The 21,544-nt window shown below is 40.9% G+C and overlaps 1 protein-coding gene across 1 annotated transcript in view; it reads right to left on the bottom strand.

Annotated features, from left to right (window-relative positions):
* Nucleotides 1-10,929: 10,929 nt before the first annotated feature.
* The window catches only part of LOC139264118 (uncharacterized), a 416,942-nt gene continuing 406,327 nt past the window's right edge, over nt 10,930-21,544 (bottom strand). Inside the window, exon 13 of the mRNA XM_070880210.1 lies at nt 10,930-13,321. Coding sequence (XP_070736311.1) covers nt 13,202-13,321 — 120 coding nt within the window. The 3' untranslated portion in view covers nt 10,930-13,201. The remainder of the gene's footprint in view (nt 13,322-21,544) is intronic.

Genomic DNA, 21,544 nt, shown 5'->3' with positions numbered 1-21,544 from the left:
CCTCCTCCTACCTCTCCTCCCCCTCCCCTCCCCCTCCTCCTACCTCTCCTCCCCCTCCTCCTACCTCTCCTCCCCCTCCTCCTACCTCTCCTCACCCCTGCTACCTCTCACCTTTCTCACCCCTCCACTCCACCCCTCCTCCCCCTCGCTGTCAAACACAGACACTGACAGACAGAGAGTGAGAGACACACACAGACAGACAGAGAGATAGAGACACACATAGACAGACAGAGAGATAGAGACACTGACAGAGACACACTGGGGGGGGGGGGGGCATCCCAGCACGCTGTTGGAGGGCTCCCGGTGCTGCAGTCGGTAAGTAGAAAATGTTTTATTTATTGATTTTTTAAAAATTATTTATTAATTTTTTTTGGATTGATTTATTGGTTGATTTATTGTTTTTTATCATTTATTATTGATGATGGCTCTTTATTTGTAAAACTGAAGTGTTTAATGTTTGTAAACTTCCCTTTAAATCCCCCTCCTCCCATTCCCTACGCCTGATTTGTAACCCACGCCTGATTTTCTAAAGTGTAGACAAGGTTTTTTCCAGCGTACAAAAATCTTCACTTACTCCATTCTAAGTTAGTTTGGAGTAAGTTTTCCCTGCCGAAACTTTGAAAACAGGCGTAAGTGGCTGGACATGCCCCCTTTTGAAAAAAAATTCTGTTCCAAAGTGAAACTGTTCTAACTGACTAGAACTGGAGCAAACTAAATGCCGAGAATTTGAATTTCTAAGATACTCCGTTCTACACCAGTTGCTCCAAAAAATCAGGAGCAACTGAGGCCGAAACTTAGGCCCTATATGTGGTTCCTCACAACGTATTATTGCCTCCAGTTCCCCTGTTTTCTTATGAACACCGTGTGCAGACAGTTTAACATATTTTTAATAGCAGGTTCTCTCACTTTATTTTTAACTATCTTTTTACACTCCTGTTCTATAGCTCTATGTATTCCCTGGCCATCTATGTCCTCCCTTAGTTTTCCCTACACTCCTCTCCTGTTTTGTTTATTAGAACTTAAGAACACAAGAAAAAGGAGCAGGAGTAGGCCATAAGGCCACTCGAGCCTGCTCCGCCATTCAAATAAGATCATGGCTGATCTGATCATGGACTTGGCTCCACTTCCCTGCCCACTCCCCATAATCTCTTTATTGTTTAAATTTCTGTCTTAAATTTATTTAATGTCCCAGCCTCCACAGCTCTCTGAGGCAGCAAATTCCACAGATTCACAACCCTCTGAGAGATGAAATTTCTCCTCATCTCAGTTCTAAATGGGCGGCCCCATATTCTAAGATCAAGCCCTCTAGTTCCAGTCTCCCCCACCAATGGAAACCTCCTCTCTGCATCCACCTTGTCAAGCCCCCTCATAATCTTATACGTTTCTATAAGATCACCTCTCATTCTTCCGAATTCCAATGAGTAGAGGACCAACCTACTCGACCTTTCCTCATAAGTCAACCCACTCATCCCCAGGATCAACCTAGTGAACCTTCTTTGAACTGCCTCCATAGCGAGTATATCCTTTCGTAAATATGGAAACCAAAATTGCACTGCATTTGATTCCAGGTGTGGCCTCATCAATACCCTATACAGCTGTAACAAGACTTTCCTGCTTTTATACTCCATCCCCTTTGCAATAAAGGCCAAGATTCCATTGGCCTTGCTGTACCTGCATACTATCCTTTTGTGTTTCATGCACAAGTATCCCCAGGTCCTGCAGTACTGCAGCACTTTGCAATCTTTCTCCGTTTAAATAATAACTTGCTCTTTGATTTTTTTCTGCCAAAGTGCCTGACCTCACATTTTCCAACATTATACTCCATCTGCCAAATTCTTGCCCACTCACTCAGCCTGTCTATGTCCTCCTGCAGCATCTTTGTCCTCACACATTACCCTTATTTCCACCTTTGTATCGTCAGCAAACTTGGCTACGTTACACTCAGTCCCCTCTTCCAAGTTGTTGATCTAGATTGTAAATAGTTGGAATCCCAGCACTGATCACTGTGGCACTCCACTCGTTACTGATTGCCAACCAGAGAATGAACCATTTATCCCGACTCTTCTGTTTGTCAGCCAGTCTTCTATCCATGCTAATATAAACCCTGTGAACGTTTATCTTGTGCAATAACCTTTTGTGTGGCACCTTGTCAAATGCCTTCTGGAAGTCCAAATACATCACATCCACTGGTTCCCCTTTATCCACCCTGTTCGTTACATCCTCCAAGAATTCCAGCAAATTGGTCAAACATGACTCCCCCTTCATAAATCCATGCCGACTTTGCCTGACCAAATCTTGCTTCTCCAAATGTCCTGTTACTGTTTCTTTAATAATGGACTCCAACATTTTCCCAACCACAGATGTTAGGCTAACTGGTCTATAGTTTCCTGCTTTTTGTCTGCCTCCTTTTTTGAATAGGGGTGTTACATTTGCAGTTTTCCAATCTGCTTGGACCTCCCCAGAATCCAGGGAATTTTGGTAAATTACAACCAATGCATTCACAATCCCTGCCGCTACTTCTCTTAAAACCCTAGGATGCAAGCCATCAGGTCATGGTGATTTATCTGTCTTTAGTCCCATTATCTTACTGAGCACCGCCTCCTTAGTGATTGTGATTGTGTTAAGTTTCTCCCCCCCCCTCCCCCCTATAGCCCTTGACTATCTACTGTTGGAATGTTGTTGGTGTCCTCTACCGTAAAGACTGATACAAAATATTTGTTCAGAGTTCCCCATTACGAATTCCCTGGTCTTGTCCTCTGAGGGACCAACATTTACTTTAGCCACTCTTTCTTTTTATATACCTATAGAAACTCTTGCTATCTGTTTTTATATTTTGTGCTAGTTTACTTTCATAGTCTATCTTCCCTTTCTTAATCATTTTTTTAAAGTCATTTTTTGCTGGCTTTTAAAAGCTTCCCAATCTTCTGTCCTCCCACTAGTTTTGGCCACTTTGTATGCCCTTGTTTTTAATCGGATACTGTCCTTTATTTCTTTAGTTAGCCATTTTTAGGCTGGTTTCATTTCCTGTAGATCCCTTGTTATAAGAACATAAGAAATAGGAGCAGAAGTGGGCCATTTGGCCCCTCGAGCCTGCTCTGCCATTTAATAAGATCTGATCTTGGGCTCAGCTCCACTTCCCTACCCGCTCCCCATAACCCTTACTCCCTTATGAATGCTTTGTGAATTCAGATAAAGCGCTTTTAATTTGAACTCTACCATTGTTCCCTGCGTTCCCCTTATTCGCTGATGCGTTATTACCGTTAAACTCTCTGTTGCTTCCTTGTCATACTCTGCTTATCTTTACTCAAATACTACACTGCTCCATTGCCTTGACTTTTCTCTTTAGATTTCTAAATTTCTCTACACAGGACCCCTCCCACCCCACCCCCCCTTTTTTTTTTTTAAGTTTAATGCCCTATGTTGGGGAAGTCCAGAACCAAGGGTCACAGTCTAAGGATAAGGGGTAAGCCATTTAGGACCGAGATGAGGAGAAACTTAGAGAATTGTGAACCTGTAGAATTCTCTACCACCGAAAGTTGTTGAGGCCAGTCCATTAGATATGTTCAAAAGGGAGTTAGATGTGGCCCTTACGGCTAAAGGGATCAAGTGGAATGGAGAGAAAGCAGGAATGGGGTACTGAAGTTGCATGATCAGCTATGATCATATTGAATGGTGGTGCAGGCTCGAAGGGCCAAATGGCCTACTCCTGCACGAAGTTTCTATGTTTCTATCTACAGCCCTAGTTATTTGATTTGCCAGGATACTGGTTTGGGTTTAAGTGGTGCCCTTTCCATGGAACAGCTCCCTCTTTCCTCAGTACTGGTGCAAATGCCCCATCAATCAAAATCCTTTCCTCCCACACCACTCTGAGACATGCATTAGAGAAACAAAGTTTTGTGACAATTAATGCATGTTGAGCAATTTATACTCTTGAAAAAAAGTATGTAAAGAATCAGATTGGTTCAATTATACTATTATGCCATTGAACAATTGATTATGGTTGCAGTTTTCATTAATATATTAATATACTGGCCCTAGTTGCTCTGGAGAAGTGGTGGTGAGCCGCCATCTTGAACTGTTGTAGTGCGTGTGGTGAAGGTACTCCCAATGCTGTTGGATAAGGAGTACCAGGATTTTGACCCAGGGCCGATGAAGGAATGGCAATATATCAAATCAGGATGGTGTGTGACTTGGAGGGAACTTGCAATGGTGGTATTCCCATGCACCTGCTGCCCTTGTCCTTCTCGATGGGAGAAGTTGCAGATTTTAGAGATACTGTTGAAGAAGCCTTGGCAAGTTGCTGCAGTGCATCTTGTTGATGGCACATACTGCAGCCATGGTGCACTGGTGGTGGATGGGATGCCAATCAAGGGGACTGCTTTGTCCTGGATGGTGTTGAGCTTCTTGAATGTTGTTGGATCTGTTGTATTCCATCGTACTCCTGACTTGTAACTTGTCAGTGGTGGAAAGGGTTTAGGGAGTCAGGAAGTGAGTCACCTGCCTTAGAATAGCCAGCCTCTGACCTGCACTTGGAGCTGCAGTATTTGTGACTGGTCCAGTTAAGTTTCTGGTCAATAGTGAGCCCCAAGATGTTGAATCTGCTGAAAAGTAATTTGAATAGAAACCAAATATACAAATAGCCTGAGTAACGCGGCAATTTTACTGCTGTTGTCTAGAACAGAAGAACATAAGAAATAGGAGCAGGAGTAGGCTATACGGCCCCTCGAGCTTGCTCTGCCATTCAATAAGATCATGGCTGATATGATCATGGACTCAGCTCCACTTCTCTGCCTGCTCCCCATAACCCCTGCTCCCCTTATCATTTAAGAAACTGTCTATTTCTGTTTAATGTCCCTGCCTCCACAGCTCTCTGAGGCAGTGAATTCCATAGATTCACAACCCTCAGAAGAAATTTATCTTCATCTCAGTTCTAAATGGGCAGTCCCTTATTCTAAGATCATGCCCTCCAGTTCTAGTCTCCCCCACCAGTGGAAACATCCTCTCTGCATCCAATCTGCAAAGGACCTCCCCAGAATCCAGGGAATTTTGGTAAATTACAGCCAATGCATCCACAATCCCTGAATAATTTAGTCCAGTATTACGGAGGGACTGCTGCACTGCCAGATGCTGTCTTTCATAAGCAGTTAAATTAAGGGCTCATTTGCCCTCCTGAGGACCTCCTGTTGCCAGAGCACTATCCACAGAAGAGCAGGGAAGTTCTCCTGGTTACCTGGCCAATATTTATCCCTCAGCCAAAAACAGATTATCTGGTTACTAATTTCAATGCTGTTTATGGGACCTTGCCTCAAAAAATTCCAGAAGATTCGTCAAGCATGATTTCCCTTTCATAAATCCATGCTGACTTGGACCGATCCTGTCACTGCATTCCAAATGCACTGCTATTTCATCCTTAATGAATGATTCCAACATTTTCCCCACTACTGATGTCAGACTAACCGGTCTATAATTACCCGTTTTCTCTCTCCCTCCTTTTTTAAAAGTGGTGTTACATTAGCTATCCTCCATTCCATAGGAACTGATCCAGAGTCAATAGACTGTTGGAAAATGATCACCAATGCATCCACTATTTCTAGGGCCACTTCCTTAAGTACTTTGGGATGCAGACTATCAGGCCCCGGGGATTTATCGGCCTTCAATCCCATCAATTTCCCTAAGACAATTTTCCGCCTATTAAGGATATCCTTCAATTCCTCCTTCTCACTCGACCCACTATCCCCTAGTACATTCGGAAGGTTATTTGTGTCTTCCTTCATGAAGACAGAACCAAAATATTTGTTCAGTTGGTCTGCCATTTATATATTCACCTGAATCTGACTGCAAGGGACCTACGTTTGTCTTCACTAATCTTTTTCTCTTCACATATTTATAGAAGCTTTTGCAATAAGTTTTTATGTTCCTTGTAAGCTTCCTCTCGTACTCTATTTTTCCCCTCTTAATTAAACCCTTAGTCCTCCTCTGTTGAATTCTAAATTTCTCCCAGTCCTCAGGTTTGTTGCTTTTTCTAGCCAATTTATATGACTCTTCCTTGGTTTTAACACTATTCTTAATTTCCCTTGTTAGCTATGGTTGAGCCACCTTCCCCGTTTTATTTTTACTCCAGACAGGGATGTACAATTGGTGAAGTTCATCCATGTGATCTTTAAATGTTTGCCATTGCTTATCCACCGTCAACCCTTTAAGTGCCCTTTGCCAGTCTATTCTAGCCAATTCACGCCTCATATCATCAAAGTTACCTTTCCTTAAGTTCAGGACCCTAGTTTCCGAATTAACTGTGTCACTCTCCATCTTAATAAAGAATTCTACCATATTATGAAAAGTACTATATAGCAAGGTTTTTCTTATGATGACTATCAGCAAAGTAACTGTTCATCTGAGGGATTTACTGTTGCTGGTCATGTATCAGCTGGACATAGGAGTGGAATCCCATTAATTTAAAGAAATTCAATGGGTTAATACATGCAAAAGAAAGTGGGTCGCCTTCTGTACTTTGGAGAATTCAACCACATTATAAAATTGTATTGCCTTGTTCAGCTGCTGTGCCATCAGATTTAAAAAAGGTAAATAGGCCATCCGTAAGTTAACAAAATCAGGTAAACACTGTGAACGCAATGGTGTGTATGTATGGAATGAAGAGGCTGGCCAAGGAATGGAATACCATGAATTATAGTCATTGGATAGGATGGTCCCCAAGCTTCCTGAACAAGTGAAAGTGCTTCTCAGGTTGTGCTCATCATGTTGGTCCAGAGATTACACGTGTAACAGATTTGGGGGCTTGGGTAGTGATGAAGGAATACCGAGAATGGTGTCAGGTTTGCTAATGATGTGGAACACTGAAGAGAGGGGCAGGAATGCAAAGGGTAGGGTGAGCAGTGAGACCCCATAGATATGTGGGAGTGGGGAAAGTCCAAAAATGGTGCAAGGTAGTCATTGATAAAACGTCCAGAGTGGAAGATTAAAGGAATGGGGGGGGACTAGCAACCAAAAAAAGGTTGGGTTTTTTTTCAAATATTGATTGGTTGGCTTCTTAATTAATTTATTTTTATGGTGATAAAAATGTAGGGGTTTGGTTGATTTTCAGAAATTAGTTTTCTGGACTTGGGGAAACAAGAATTAATATTACATTGATTTATTGCAATATTTTGTTAAATGTTGATTTGGTGAAAAGCAGAAAGTACACTTGAATTGTTATGCTGATGATTTATTTACTGTTTATGGGCGCACAAATGCGTCACAGCCCTTTACCTTGTCCAAAAAGAATCAAATCTGTTGGCAAGTTGTTGCAGATCAACTTTGATGGAAATAAAAATAAGTATTTTAACCCAGCTATTGAAAATCAAAGTTAATACCATAGACTGAAAGAATGAAAATCCTCCTGTTAACTTTAGCAACAAAGTTGTCATGCATATAAGATGGATTCCTGTTTTGTACTCCTGCCAACTTTTTAGCTAAAATGATAACCAGAAGGAATTTTACCAACCTCTATCCTGTAAAACAAAATTTCACTGACTGAGAAACAAACTGAAAATGCTGCCAGTTAATTGCAAGGGAAATGATTCCTTCTCTGTAAATTACCGTGATTTGTATTAGGCAGTTTTTGAATTCAACTTATGGGAGAATACATGTGCTATTTGTGGCAAAATCACCCTGGGTTACAGGATTGTTTCAAGCCCATTCCTTAAGAGTTCAATTCGGGTACAATTAACCAGTATCATACAAGATTTTACCATTTGATAAAAATAATTGTTTTTCCTACTTTATATTAATTGATGTTCTGTGGCATTGCTCAAGGTAATTTGGAGATGGACTATATTATGATGAACACTCAATGTACTATAATAAAAACAAAAAATGCTGGAAATCTCAGCGGGTCAGGCAGATCTGTGGAGAGAGAAACAGAGTTAACATTTCGGGTCAATGACCCTTCGCCAGAACTCCGCTGAGATTGCCAGCATTTTCTGTTTTTATTTCAGATTCCAGCATCTGCAATATTTTGCTTTCGTACTCAATGTATACTATAATAGTTGAGGGACAAAAAAAAATCTTGTTTCTCTTCTCCTTTCCTATTCTAATTCTTTTTGTTTTGCTTTGTTTTTTTTAATCTTTCACCCCTTTTCTTAATATTTTCATGTCAGTATTGTTCAGTCCAACTTTTTTTCTATTATTTTTGTCTCATCCTTTATGTAAGTCGCTTCTTTCCGATGTCTCCTCTCTATTTCTATTGCCCGTGTCTTTCTCACATTCATGGTGGGACAATGATGTACCTGCTGTGGAATTTCATAATCAGCAATAATAATGTTGCTAAAGTAATGCTGTGGATTGGAAATGCAACGGAGTGGAAGGGTCAGACTTTGTAGAAAAAAGTAGCATTCATCCAAGAGGTTCTGAGAAATAATTTGGGTATAGAGTAGGTAATGAAAAGAATCCTTAATTCAGTCTTGGGAATAGGATAGTCAAGTCAATTTATAGACATCTGAAAAGCCAGCAATGACTGAGTGCAGGGGAGGAGGGAAGAACCCCATGTGTTCTCGACAAGGTGGATGCACAGAGGATATTTTCACTCATAGGGGAAACTAAAACTAGGGGACTTAGTCTGAGAATAAGGGGCCGCCCATTTAAAACTGAGATGAGGAGGAATTTCTTCTATTAGAGGATTGTAAATTATGGAATTTTCTGCCCCAGAGAGCTGTTGAGGCTGGGTCATTGAATATATTTAAGGTGAGATAGACAGATTTTGAGTGATAAGGGAGTAAAGAGTTAGGGGGAGCCGGCAGGCAAGTGGAGCTGAGTCCATGATCAGATCAGCCATGATCTTGTTGAATGGTGGAACAGGCTCAAGGGGCCAAATGGCCTACTGCTCCTATTTCTTATGTTCTGATAAGTATGGAGCTGCCACCCTTCACCTATCTGATAAGGGGGCAGAGATAAGCTTGCAGATGCAAATATGTTTGTTACGGGAAGGCCTTTTCTTGAGGCATAATATTAGGAGAAAGATTGTTAGAACCGACAGCAGAGCATTGGGGGATGTCTTAATATGTTGCAAGAATGTATATAGTGGTGATTCCTTTAGTGTTTTTTATGTTTTGTTAAAATGACTTCATTTTTGATTTTGTAATTTCTATTTCTGTTTCAATATATTCTAGCCACAGGAATACAAAGAAACTTCTCTGTAGCTGCTACAAAGTGACAGGCTTTGAGAAACGGAGCGACTCCTGCCAACGAACTGATTTCAAAGGTCGGAAGCTGCGCAATTGCGCACTCCCCGCTAAAGACATTTCAGCCCCGCTGTTTTCTCAACAGCCTTTCTACGGAGCAACGAACAGTCGCTGCAAACTGCTTCACCCAACAATTTTTTTCAAATTGGAACCAGGGGGGAAAAAAAACCGAAGACTGCGCGTACGCAACTACTTCCGGTTCGTTGGCAGCAGTCGCCTCCTTTGACAAAAGGGTTGGGAGTCCATCGGATCAGAATTTTACAGCGCAGAGGTGGTGATGCAGCCTATTGCATTTATGCTGACTCAGTGAACGAGCTAACCACCTAGTCCAATTCTCTTCCCTTTTCGTTTGCATTTTTGTTCTGAAATATTTATCAATTTCCCTTTTAAAAGCATGACATCAAAAATATTGAAATACTTTCTGTGGGGTGAAAATGATTACATAAAAAAGCAGAACCATCAATCTAGTATCAGTTTGTTGTTATTTCATTCTCTCGCCTGTCCTTTTTCAGTAGTTGACCCTGTTTGCAAAATCTGTAAGGCTATGGGTCAATCTCATCGTAATTACACTGCGATGTCACACCAGCAGCTGCTGTTCCCTCGATTGCTGGAGCAACGTTCCACGCTTGATAGCCACAATTTAAGTCCCTGAGACCCAGAAGCAATATCAATTGCAGTAAACTAATATACATGCAAATTATTTGAAATCACACAAGCACAAATGGGCAAAGACACATCTCTTCAGACCTGATTAAAACTAAAAATGAACAATTTTAGACTATTCTTATGCTGTAGAAATCATATATAACTGCAAATTGGTGTTCTATTGTGTAACTTCTGTGAACATTAGTTTATTCTCTCTGCAACATCAAATTCATAATAACTGGGTTTAATTTCCTCTGGTACTGCATCGATTATTGCATTCCCATAAAATTCCTTTGTGCACTTTTTAAGTGCAGTTGTTAACCCACTTATTGGATTCAAACTACATTGTTATTTTAATCAGTGTGCTATCAAAAATCCAAATGTTTCTAGTTTTCAATTTTAAAAAAATACCTTGCAGATCATTTTGGAAACAGGATTTTTATAAAATGGTAAAATGTTCTAGAAAATGTTACTTCTTGTAGTACAGTAGCAGTCCACACATTCAATTTGCTGCCTATGTTCAACAACTTCTTTGGCCAAAAATAAAATAACCAGTGTTCTTCCTAAATGACTCTCACACACTGTTATTATCCACTCTGATTAATACTTACCCCAAGCAGCAGCATTCTATAAGCCAATTAAATCAGTTGAAATACACAAAAGTCCTGAATGACTTAGGCTTCTAAATCCAGTCAGAATAGATCATTCTCTGATTCACATTGTCATAAATCAATACTATGTTGCGATGTACTATATGAAAAGCTGCAACCAAAAATCATCTTAAAGAAAAATATTAGAGAATGTGGTTCTATGAGCATCAATACTCCTCCATGACAAGTGTTGCAGCAGGCCAGGGGATATTCTTGAACCACTTACTTCTCCACAGGAATGGGATCAAGCAAGAACTGAAGGCAGTTACCTAAAGCACATCACATGCATTTTTAAGTGGACCTTTAAACACATGTTTTACTGTTCATACCTGAATAACATCTGATGAGAGTGTAACATTTTAAATGCAAATCATTTATTAGAATATCATTAGTACATGTAAGGAAGGCTAGTAGGAAATCTGAAATAGATCATTAAGGATGATTCAATACAAAATACTCAAATTCAACTCTTTTAGATCACCACAAGCTTTGTATGGGTATGCCTGTTCTGTAATATATATATATATTATATATATATATAAAACCATGCCAATGTTTGGGCTTGTGTATGCAATCTTTGTCATAATTTGATGTCATCAAAGCCTATAGCTTATGTTTCGATAATTAACTGTTCAACGACCATAAATCAAAAACAGCTAAACATCTGTATAAACCATTAGCCGGAGTTTGGGTTTTACCCTATATGTCCATGGCAACAATGTCCCAACTTTACAAAATAAACCTGGCAGTCTGGTTGTGTAGCTTACAGTGCTACAGTGGATTACTATAATCAGACAACTAATATGAAAGGTTTCAATATAATAGCTTTTAAAGAGCAAGCAACATTAAAATTCTGAGTTTAAATTATTTTCAGTAGAAAGATTAGTATAATTTGTAGGGATGCATAAGTAATTATGCTAAATAGACCCAAATAACTTATGCATATCCTCTTCCAACTCAAAAGCTCCAAATTACTATTTCAAACTAGGAGAATGTACTTTAATTTCCTGATACAGTCAGCCAGTGCCATGAAATTGCTATATTTTGGTCAGATTCTTCCAAGGTGGCATCTGGACATTGGTAAAGTAGGGATGTTCAAGCCTTTTGTCTTTGTGGGCCATATAGATTTGTACCACGGAACCTTGAGGGCCACACAAAAGTTCAAATCCATATTCCCACTAATTTACATATATTTCAAGTTATTGATATCAGCTGATTAAGGATATATCTGTGAATGAGGCAATATCACTAAAAACAGCTCTTTCTAAACCTTCAGGCCTACTAAATTCAAACATGACAAACCAGCAGATAAGAAATATAAACACAAAAAGGACTGAGATGGCTGGGCTTTTAATGTTAGATTCCTAGGGTTCAGGGGCTGAGTGTGACCCTCGAGCCACTGTTTGGACATCACTGGAAAGGTGCATCAGTCAGAAAAGTTGTCCAGCCAACTACCTGAATTTCATTGTGATAAAGTTCAGTGTAGTTTTAGTTACCCTAAGATTTCAAAAACATCTCATCTGTAGAATAATTTAATGATATATCATTGAAACTGCAGCCATCTATTCTATCGGGCTGTAAAACTCAAGACTTACAGTTGCTAAGCAGCTGTCACAGAAAGACCCACTCTTATTGTGTACCAGCGGCTGTGCAATGCTTTTGGGAGTTGTAGTCTGTAAACTTCCAAGTTTAACCCTGTAGTCAGGATACAACTGACACACAACTTGAAACCAGGTAATTTGAACAGAAATACTCTTTTTCCAATTACAATGCAGATAAATACAAAAAACTTGAAAGACTGGGACCAAACTAGCAAGACATCTTTTAAAAGGTAACACTCAAACAATTCATCACAGCACACAAATTGATGGCATAAAATAAGAGAATAGAAACATAATGCAAAAAATTGCGAATTGTCACAATGCTACTTTATGGTAAGCGTCAAGACTTAATGGCAGTGTTGATATAATTAACAGAGAAGGTATTTTAGTTTGCTGAGCAGTGTGAAGAGGCAGGTTTATTCGTCAGCCTTATTTTCGGTAGCCAGCTTTCACTTTTATTTAGGCCTTTTATGCAATGAACAAAGTAGTACACACCCCACTGCCATTATAATGTACATGCATACATAACAGCAAAGCTTAGCAGTATTTTTACAAATCACAAGGATTAGAAAGTGAGTAAACATCTAGCTTTTAAAAAAGATAATATTGTCATACAATGCATGGAATAATATAAAGTCCAACTTAGGCTGTAACAATTGTATGTATTCTGACTTTACTATACTTTTCTTCTACTTTTATAATAGTTAACCAGGATTAAAAATTAACTGTAGAAAAGGTTGCTCTTTGACTAAGCTTAAGCTTTCTGTAGCAGATCTGGTCAATTTTGATTCTGCACGCTAATGTTCTTCCATGAAAACATGAGGCTGAAAATAGCCACTTAAGTTATGGAATAAGTGCTCTATGAAGCTGGCCCAAGTGACATTCAGATATGTATTCTGGAACATTCTGACAGAGATCATTAAATACAGCAACATCAACAAACATGCCAGCTGAATACAGACAGTAACATTCAGCCAACAGGTTGTTATCTCAGCAATAAACTTCCAGTGTTTGGTAGCAAACTACTTCCGAGTTATTAATTTCAAGTCCTGGTTAGCAACAATTTGCAATTTTACTTGTAGAATACAAGGTAGGAATACATTATAATTTCTCCAGGGTTCTTTTTCGGGTCTGGGTCCTTGCCATTAAACCAACCAAAATACATAATGCTGTTTATCCCATCCATGTTCACCTGGGTGGGAGGAAGGGGATCAAAAATGAATTAATAAAAGGTTTAATAAATGGATACAACCCAAACGTCAACTTCTTCAAAACATTTTGTCTCTCTGCTGCTTTTATGTGAAGTACACAAGATCTGTAGGCTTTCTGAGATCCCTAATATTTTAGTTATATGTTTGAGTAATCCACTACTTTGCACTATACTCTTCAGAGAGCTGCTTGATTTTTATTAGTCTTGAAGAATTTTCCCCACCTACCCAAACACAATGGGAGCATGATAGCACAGCACATTACTCTTACTATGACTGAAAGATAAATATCCCTCGATATTGTCCCGACAATGGAGCTTAGCCATAAGCCCAACAGCACCTCTTATTGCACCAGTGTGACATTTCCCACACAAGACGTCTTGTAGCCTTTCAGTTAGACTGTTATTTATTGCTACTTTATCGGGAGCTGTACGTTGTGAATTCATGCCCACTAGAAAATGGGCTGAAGCTAATCAAACTCATTTATCTTAGGAGCAGTTGTTAGAAGGGAAACTTTCAACCGAGTACCAGTGCTCCCATTTTTATAATGTTTTTATTCCTGTAGATAGTTAAAAGCTTCCTGCTACAGAGCACTATTTCTATGTGTTTTTCTGTTCATCCATGTGGCGCAAAATAGGGCATCTTAACAGTAGATTAGAGCATAATGTACAAGATTTTGTTAATCACAAAAATATTTAAATTTAGCAATTATGAAAAAAAAAGTTTAGTTTTGTAAGTTAATGCATAGTCAGCTGTGGCTCAGTGGTAAGCACTTTCGCCTGTGAGTCAGAAGGTTGTGGGTTCAGGTCCCATTCCAGAGACTTGAACACAAAAATCTAGGCTGACTCTCCAGTGCAGTACTGAGGGAGTGCTGCACTGTCGGAGGTGCTGTCTTTTGGACGAAATGTTAAACCGAGGCCCCGTCTGTTCTCTCGGGTGGACGTAAAAGATCCCAAGGCACTATTTCAAAGACGAGCAGGGGAGTTATCCATGGTGTCCTGCCCAATGTATATCCCTCAACTAACATCACTAAAACAGATTATCTGGTCATGATCACATTGCTGTTTGTGGGAGCTTGCTGTGCGCAAATTGGCTGCCGCATTTCCTATCATCATAGGCAGTCCCTCGGAAGCAAGGAAGACTTGCTTCCACTCTTAGCATAAGTTCTTAGGTGACTGTACAGTCCAATACGAGAACCACAGTCTCTGTCACAGGTTGGACAGATAGTCGTTGAGGGAAAGGGTGAGCAGGGAGCCTGGTTTGCTGCACGCTCCTTCCGCTGCCTGCACTTGATTTCTGCATGCTCTCGGCGACAATACTCGAGGAGCTCAGCGCCCTCCCGAATGCACTTCCTCCACTTAGGGCGGTCTATGGCCAAGGATTCCCAGGTGTCATTGGGGATGTCGCACTTTATCAAGGAGGCTTTGAGGGTGTCCTTATAACATTTCCTCTGCCTGCCTTCGGCTCGTTTGCCGTGGACGAGTTCCGACTAGAGCGCTTGCTTTAGGAGTCTCGTGTCTGGCATGCGGACTATGTGGCCTGCCCAGCAGAGCTGATCAAGTGTAGTCAGTGCTTTAATGCTGGGGATGTTGGCCTGGACGAAGACACTAATGTTTGTGCGTCTGTCCTCCCAGGGGATTTGCAGGATCTTGCGGAGACATCGCTGGTGGTATTTCTCCAGTGACTTGAGGTGTCTACTGTACATGGTTCACGTCTCTGAGCCATACAGGAGGGCGGGTATTACTACGGCCCTGTAGACCATGAGCTTGGTGACAGTTTTGAGGGACTGATCTTCAAACACTCTTTTCCTCAGGCGGCCGAAGGCTATACTGGCACACTGGAGGCGGTGTTGGATCTCATCATCAATGCCTGCTCTTGTTGATAGGAGGCTCCCGAGATGGGGGAAGTGGTCCATGTTGTCCAGGGCTACGCCGTGGATCTTGATGTTTGGGGGAGAGTGCTGAGCGGCGAGGACAGACTGGTGGACGCTGGAGTGGAGCTAAACTACAGAACCAGTGGGAAGCTGTTCAACCTTCACCGTCTCCAGGCTAGGTCCAAGACCACTCCAACCTCTGTCGTCGAGCTACAGTACGCGGACGATGCCTGCGTCTGTGCACACACAGAGGCTGAACTCCAGGACATAGTTGACGTATTTACCGAGGCGTATGAAAGCATGCGCATTTCCTATATTACAACAGTGACTACACTTCAAAAAGCACTTCATTGGCTGTAAAGCGCGTTGGGACGTCTGGTGGTCATGAAAGGCGCTATATAAAATGTTTTAGTTCTGTGCACTTAGTAAAATAGACCATCAGTCTTATGCCACCACAGAAGAACAATTTCCAAAACTAAACATAAATTGATTCAAGAAACAAAATATGCAAAATACTTTCTAACAGGAGCTAGTTGCACACTCAGCTTATTATACTTAGAATTTTAATACTTGTCAAACGACAAGCACAGTTTGTTGACATCCTTGAAGAGTTTGATGTTGTAAAACCCCTCCTCAGTCCTGTTGAATTCCTTATACAGCCAAGTGTTCTTTTGATTTTTTTTCATTTATTTCACTAAGCAGGTAATTTATCTCAGAACTGTGGAAAGACAACTAGTTAATCTAAAGTGAGTTTGGACAACAATTGAAATAGAACTTTAGTACACAGATTTTATTATTTCAGTATTTTATATAAATGTATCTCTCTCCTAGTACTAATAATAATTGATATTCAGATGTTTCACTCCCCATCTACTCACTAATTGTGTCTTACCCCTCTCTCTTAGCAAACGAATCTCAAGTTTACACAAAATTCTTGTCCAGTTATCTTTTACTATGCCAAAGCAAAACCAGTTCTGATGAAAAGTCACCGACCTGAAACGTTTCTCTTCACAGATTCTGCCTGATTTGCTAAGTGTTCCCTGCATTTTCCATTTTTATTTTGCCTTTTAATGCATCATTGTCTAAGGTCCCAAATATTCTTTGAAGTGAGTCAGTAATTTATATGTACTTCTTCCAATCTAGTATACTGTATTTGCTCTTCATAGTGTGTTCTCCTCTATAGTGGGAGACATAGATTGGGTGATCATTTTGATAAAGACTTCCATTCTGTCCCTAGGTATGATCCTGATTCTCCTGTGGCTAGACATTTCAACTCCTACTGCACTCCCCTCCTACACTGTTGCAACCAAACTCAACAGAAACTTCAAGTATGGTATCGTTCGCATTAGTATCCTGCAGCCTTTAGCCTGAAAACTGGCGTTAGCAACTTCAAACCGAGCGATCCGATTTTCTTCTGTTTCCCTCATCCAATGTCCACTTCATTCCACCTATTTTTGAGCTGTTTTTTTGCTTTTGTGTGCCTTACTTTGCCATTTTCACCCCACTTTTTTCCCGTAATTAGCTTTTCCCTGCTCAACCAAGCTGATTTTTATGGCCCTAATTTTCCACATCTAGCAAAAATGGGTTTAAGTTGACCTAACGCACAGACTTATATGCCAGCAATCTATGGGGCAGGTTCTGTTGAATTTTCCAAAGGCCCTGCCTCTACCGTCTATAGCTTGGCCTGCAGCACACGGCTGGGTAGCATAAAGTCTGGCAAAGCACCAGCTCTTAAAGGACTATATTTTTGGGAAGCAATGGCAGAAAAGTTGCCTAATAATTTGCAATGGTACAGTGGAGAGACTTGAGCAACACAAATACTTTGACATTGAAGGATTGGAGGACTTGCTGCAGGAGCTGCACAAAAGGAGGGTGGTAAGTGTGGTCCATTCTTTCATTAGTGCATTTCCTGGAGCAGGACCTCAAAGCCTTCATCATCAAAAGCAGCATTGGTCCTCAGCAAAGCTCACATTTCTTCTGGGGCCCTTCAACCATGGCCATTTAAAGCATTATACAACCATTGCGCTTTTACATGCACTTTTGCATTGTGTCAAAGCTACATGCACACTTTTCTTGAAGGTGGAGTTGGCAGTTGAGGAACAGCAATCAGATGTGGAGGCCTCCATGTGTTTACTTTTAATCTCTTAAGGTTAAAGATGGTAGGAAGGCTCCAGGTGGAAGGCACCAGGTCCATAGAATCATAGAAAATAGGTGGAGGAGTAGGCCATTCGACCCTTCGAGCCTGCACCACCATTCAATAAGATCATGGCTGATCATTCACCTCAGTACCCCTTTCCTGCTTTCTTTCCATACCCCTTGATCCTTTTAGCCGTAAGGGCCATATCCAACTCCCTCTTGAATATATCCAATGAACTGGCATCAACAACTCTCTGTGGTAGAGAATTCCAAAGGTTAACAACTCTCTGCGTGAAGAAGTTTCTCCTCATCTTAGTCTAAATGGTTTACCCCTTATCCTTAGACTGTGTCCCCTGGTTCTGGACTTCCCCAACATCGGGAACATTCGTCCTGCATCTAACCTGTCCAGTCCTGTCAGAATTTTATATGTTTCTATGAGATCCCCACTCATCCTTCTAAACTTCAATGAATACAGGCCCAATCGATCCAGTCTCTCCTCATATGTCAGTCCTGCCATCCCGGGAATCAGTCTGGTGAACCTTCGCTGCACTCCCTCAATAGCAAGAACGTCCTTCCTCAGATTAGGAGACCAAAACTGAACATAATATTCCAGGTGAAGCCTCACCAAGGCCCTGTACGACTGCAGTAAGTCCTCCCTGCTCCTATACTCAAATCCCCTAGCTATGAAGGCCAACATGCCATTTGCCTTCTTCACTGCCTGCTTACCTGTATGCCAACTTTCAATGTACCATGACACCTAGGTCTCGTTGCACCTCCCCTTTTCCTAATCTGCCACCATTCAGATAATATTCTGTCTTCATGTTTTTGCCATCAAAGTGAATAACCTCACAATTATCCACATTATACTGCAGCTGCCATGCATTTGCCCACTCACCTAACCTGTCCAAGTCACTCTGCAACCTCTTAGTGTCCTCCTCACAGCTCATACTGCCACCCAGCTTAGTGTAATCTGCAAACTTGGAGATATTACACTCAATTCCTTCATCTAAATCATTAATGTATATTGTAAATAGCTGGGGTCCCAGCACTGAGCCCTGCGGCACCCCACTAGTCACTGCCTGCCATTCTGAAAAGGATCCGTTTATCCCGACTCTCTGCTTCCTGTCTGCCAACCAGTTCTCTATCCACGTCAGTACATTACCCCCAATACCATGTGCTTTAATTTTGCACACCAATCCCTTGTGTGGGACCTTATCAAAATCCTTTTGAAAGTCCAAATACACCACATCCACTGGTTCTCCCTTGTCCACTCTACTAGTTACATCCTCAAAAAATTCTAGAAGATTTGTCAAGCATGATTCCCTTTTCATAACCGATCCTTTCACTGCTTTCCAAATGCGCTGCTATTTCATCTTTAATAATTGGTTCCAACATTTTCCCCACTACTGATGTCAGGCTAACCAGTCTATAGTTACGCGTTTTCTCTCCCTCCTTTTTTAAAAAGTGGTGTTACATTAGCTACCCTCCAGTCCATAGGAACTGATCCAGAGTCAATAGAACCTTGGAAAATGATCACCAATGCATCCACTATTTCTGTGGCCACTTCCTTAAGTACTCTGGGATGCAGACTATCAGGCCCTGGGGATTTATCGGCCTTCAATCCTATCAATTTCCCTAACACAATTTCCCGCCTAATAAGAATTTCCTTCAGTTTCTCCTTCTCACTAGACCCTCGATCCCTTAGTATTTCCGGAAGGTTATTTGTGTCTTCCTTCGTGAAGCCAGAACCAAAGTATTTGTTCAACTGGTCTGCCATTTCTTTGTTCCCCATTGTAAATTCACCAGAATCTAACTGCAAGGGACCTACGTTTGTCTTCGCTAATCTTTTCCTCTTCACATAATGCGAATGTTTAAAAATGTATAGAGACATTGAAGTTGAGAACGTGGGAATTGTATAGGGACAGTATAAGCTAACAAAGAATTCATGGAGGAATAGCCATGACATCTCAGACTCAAGACTGCGAAATGTTACAACACTAACACATATTGAAACAAAACCCACAGCTTGCAGAAAAACCTCAAGGTCTTATTAAATCATGTTATTAACCTGAAACATTAACAGAAGGTCTTTGTTTAAAATCAGACCATACTTAGGTCGGCTTATGAGTGGACAAAGGGAAAGAGGGATCAAAAGAGATAGGCTGAACTAGGATGTCACTCTAGCCCTATCTTGTTATCTTTTGCCGAAAATGTATAACCGTCGTCCCTTTACAATGTAACGTCACTTTGTCCGTAGGAAGTGGGTGCGTTCGAACAGACTTGCATTCCTTCTGTCTGATAAAGTCCCCGATCGGGATTTGCTTTTTAAATAAAAGCTTGCTTTGTTTAAAGCACAAACGGTATTCGTTTCAGTAATTTTGCTGAACCAGATTGAGAGAAAAGAATCTACATTTACAATATCTATAGAAGCTTTTGCAGTCAGTTTTTATGTTCCCAGCAAGCTTCCTCCCATACTCTATTTTCCCCCTCCTCATTAAACCCTTTGTCCTCCTCTGCTGTATTCTAACTTTTTCCCAGTCCTCAGGTTTGCTGCTTTTTCTGGCCAATTTCTTTGGATATAACACTATCCTTAATTTCCTTTGTTAGCCACGGTTGAGCTACCTTCCCCGTTTTATTTTTACTCCAGACAGGGATGTACAATTGTTGACGTTCATCCATGTGATCTTTAAATGTTTGTCATTGCCTATCCACCGTCAATCCTTTAAGTATCATTTGTCAGTCTATTCTAGCCAATTCACATCTCATACCATCGAAGTTACCTTTCCTTAAGTTCAGGACCCTAGTCTCTGAATTAACTGTATCACTCTCCATCTTAATAAAAAATCTACCATATTATGGTCACTCTTCCCCAAGGGGCCTCGCACAGCAAGACTGCCAGTTAATCCTTTCTCATTACACATCACCCAGTCTAGGATGGCCAGCCCTCTAGTTGGTTTCTCGACATATTGGTCTAGAAAACCATCCCTAATACATTCCAGCAAATCCTCCTCCACTGTATTGCTACCAGTTTGGTTAGCTCAATCTATATGTAGATTAAAGTCGCCCGTGATAACTGCTATACCTTTATTGCACGCATCCCTAATTTCTTGTTTGATGCTGTCCCCAACCTCACTACTACTGTTTGGTGGTCTGTACACAACTCGCACTAGCTTTTTCTGCCCTTTGGTATTCCACAGCTCCACCCATACAGATTCCACATCATCCAAGCTAATGTCCTTCCTTACTATTGTGTTAATTTCCTCTTTAACCAGCAACGCTACCCCACCTCCTTTTCTTTTCTGTCTATCCTTCCTGAATGTTGAATACCCCTGGATGTTGAGTTCCCAGCCTTGGTCACCCTGGAGCCATGTCTCCGTGATGCCAATTATATCATATTCATTAATTGTTGCCTGCGCAGTTAATTCATTCACCTTATTATGAATTCTCCTCGCATTGAGGCACAGAGCCTTCAGGCTTGTCTTTTTAACACACTTTGCCCCTTTAGAATTTTGCTATAATGAGGCCCTTTTTGATTTTTTGCCTTGGGTTTCTCTACCCTCCACTTTTACTTTTCTTTTATCTTTTGCTTCTGCCCCCATTCTACTTCCCTCTGTCTCCTTGCATAGGTTCCCATCCCCCTGCCATATTAGTTTAACCCCTCCCCAACAGCACTAGCAAACACTCCCTCTAGGACATTTTACTTGCCAGACTAATCAAATTACTACTTTATGGTTGCAAACAGAAAATATTCTGAAATGTACGGAACAGAAAGCTATGAAATAAATTGTAACACTTAGCCAACATGTTTAAATTGACAACCATTCTTGGTCACAACAGGAAAAGCTTTTAGTATTATGCAGATATGTAATATCTTTATTCCTGATATAATTTTCTGGAATTAAGTAACAATAAGAAGGGCATATTTTCAAACCTGAAGAGTACCAATAGATTTCATCACTTGAGAATATATAATCAGACCATTTTTTCACTTGGATATCTTTTACTTCTGTTATGTCTGTAATGTACTTATGAATGACTCCACAAGGCAATGTGTTGTACTCAAACTGTAGTGACCTTGATCCTTTATTCGTAAGTCCAGAGTGAGGCAACCGCATGGTGGCTACCCTTTTATACAGCCCCTGCCACCAGGGCAGGAAACCCTGGTCTCCACCAGTTGCATCCTCTAGTGGTGCCAGCA

Source organism: Pristiophorus japonicus, chromosome 5 (genome assembly GCF_044704955.1).
Source record: "Pristiophorus japonicus isolate sPriJap1 chromosome 5, sPriJap1.hap1, whole genome shotgun sequence".
NCBI classification, from domain to species: Eukaryota; Metazoa; Chordata; class Chondrichthyes; family Pristiophoridae; genus Pristiophorus; species Pristiophorus japonicus.
This window is presented reverse-complemented; position numbering and strand designations above follow the sequence as displayed.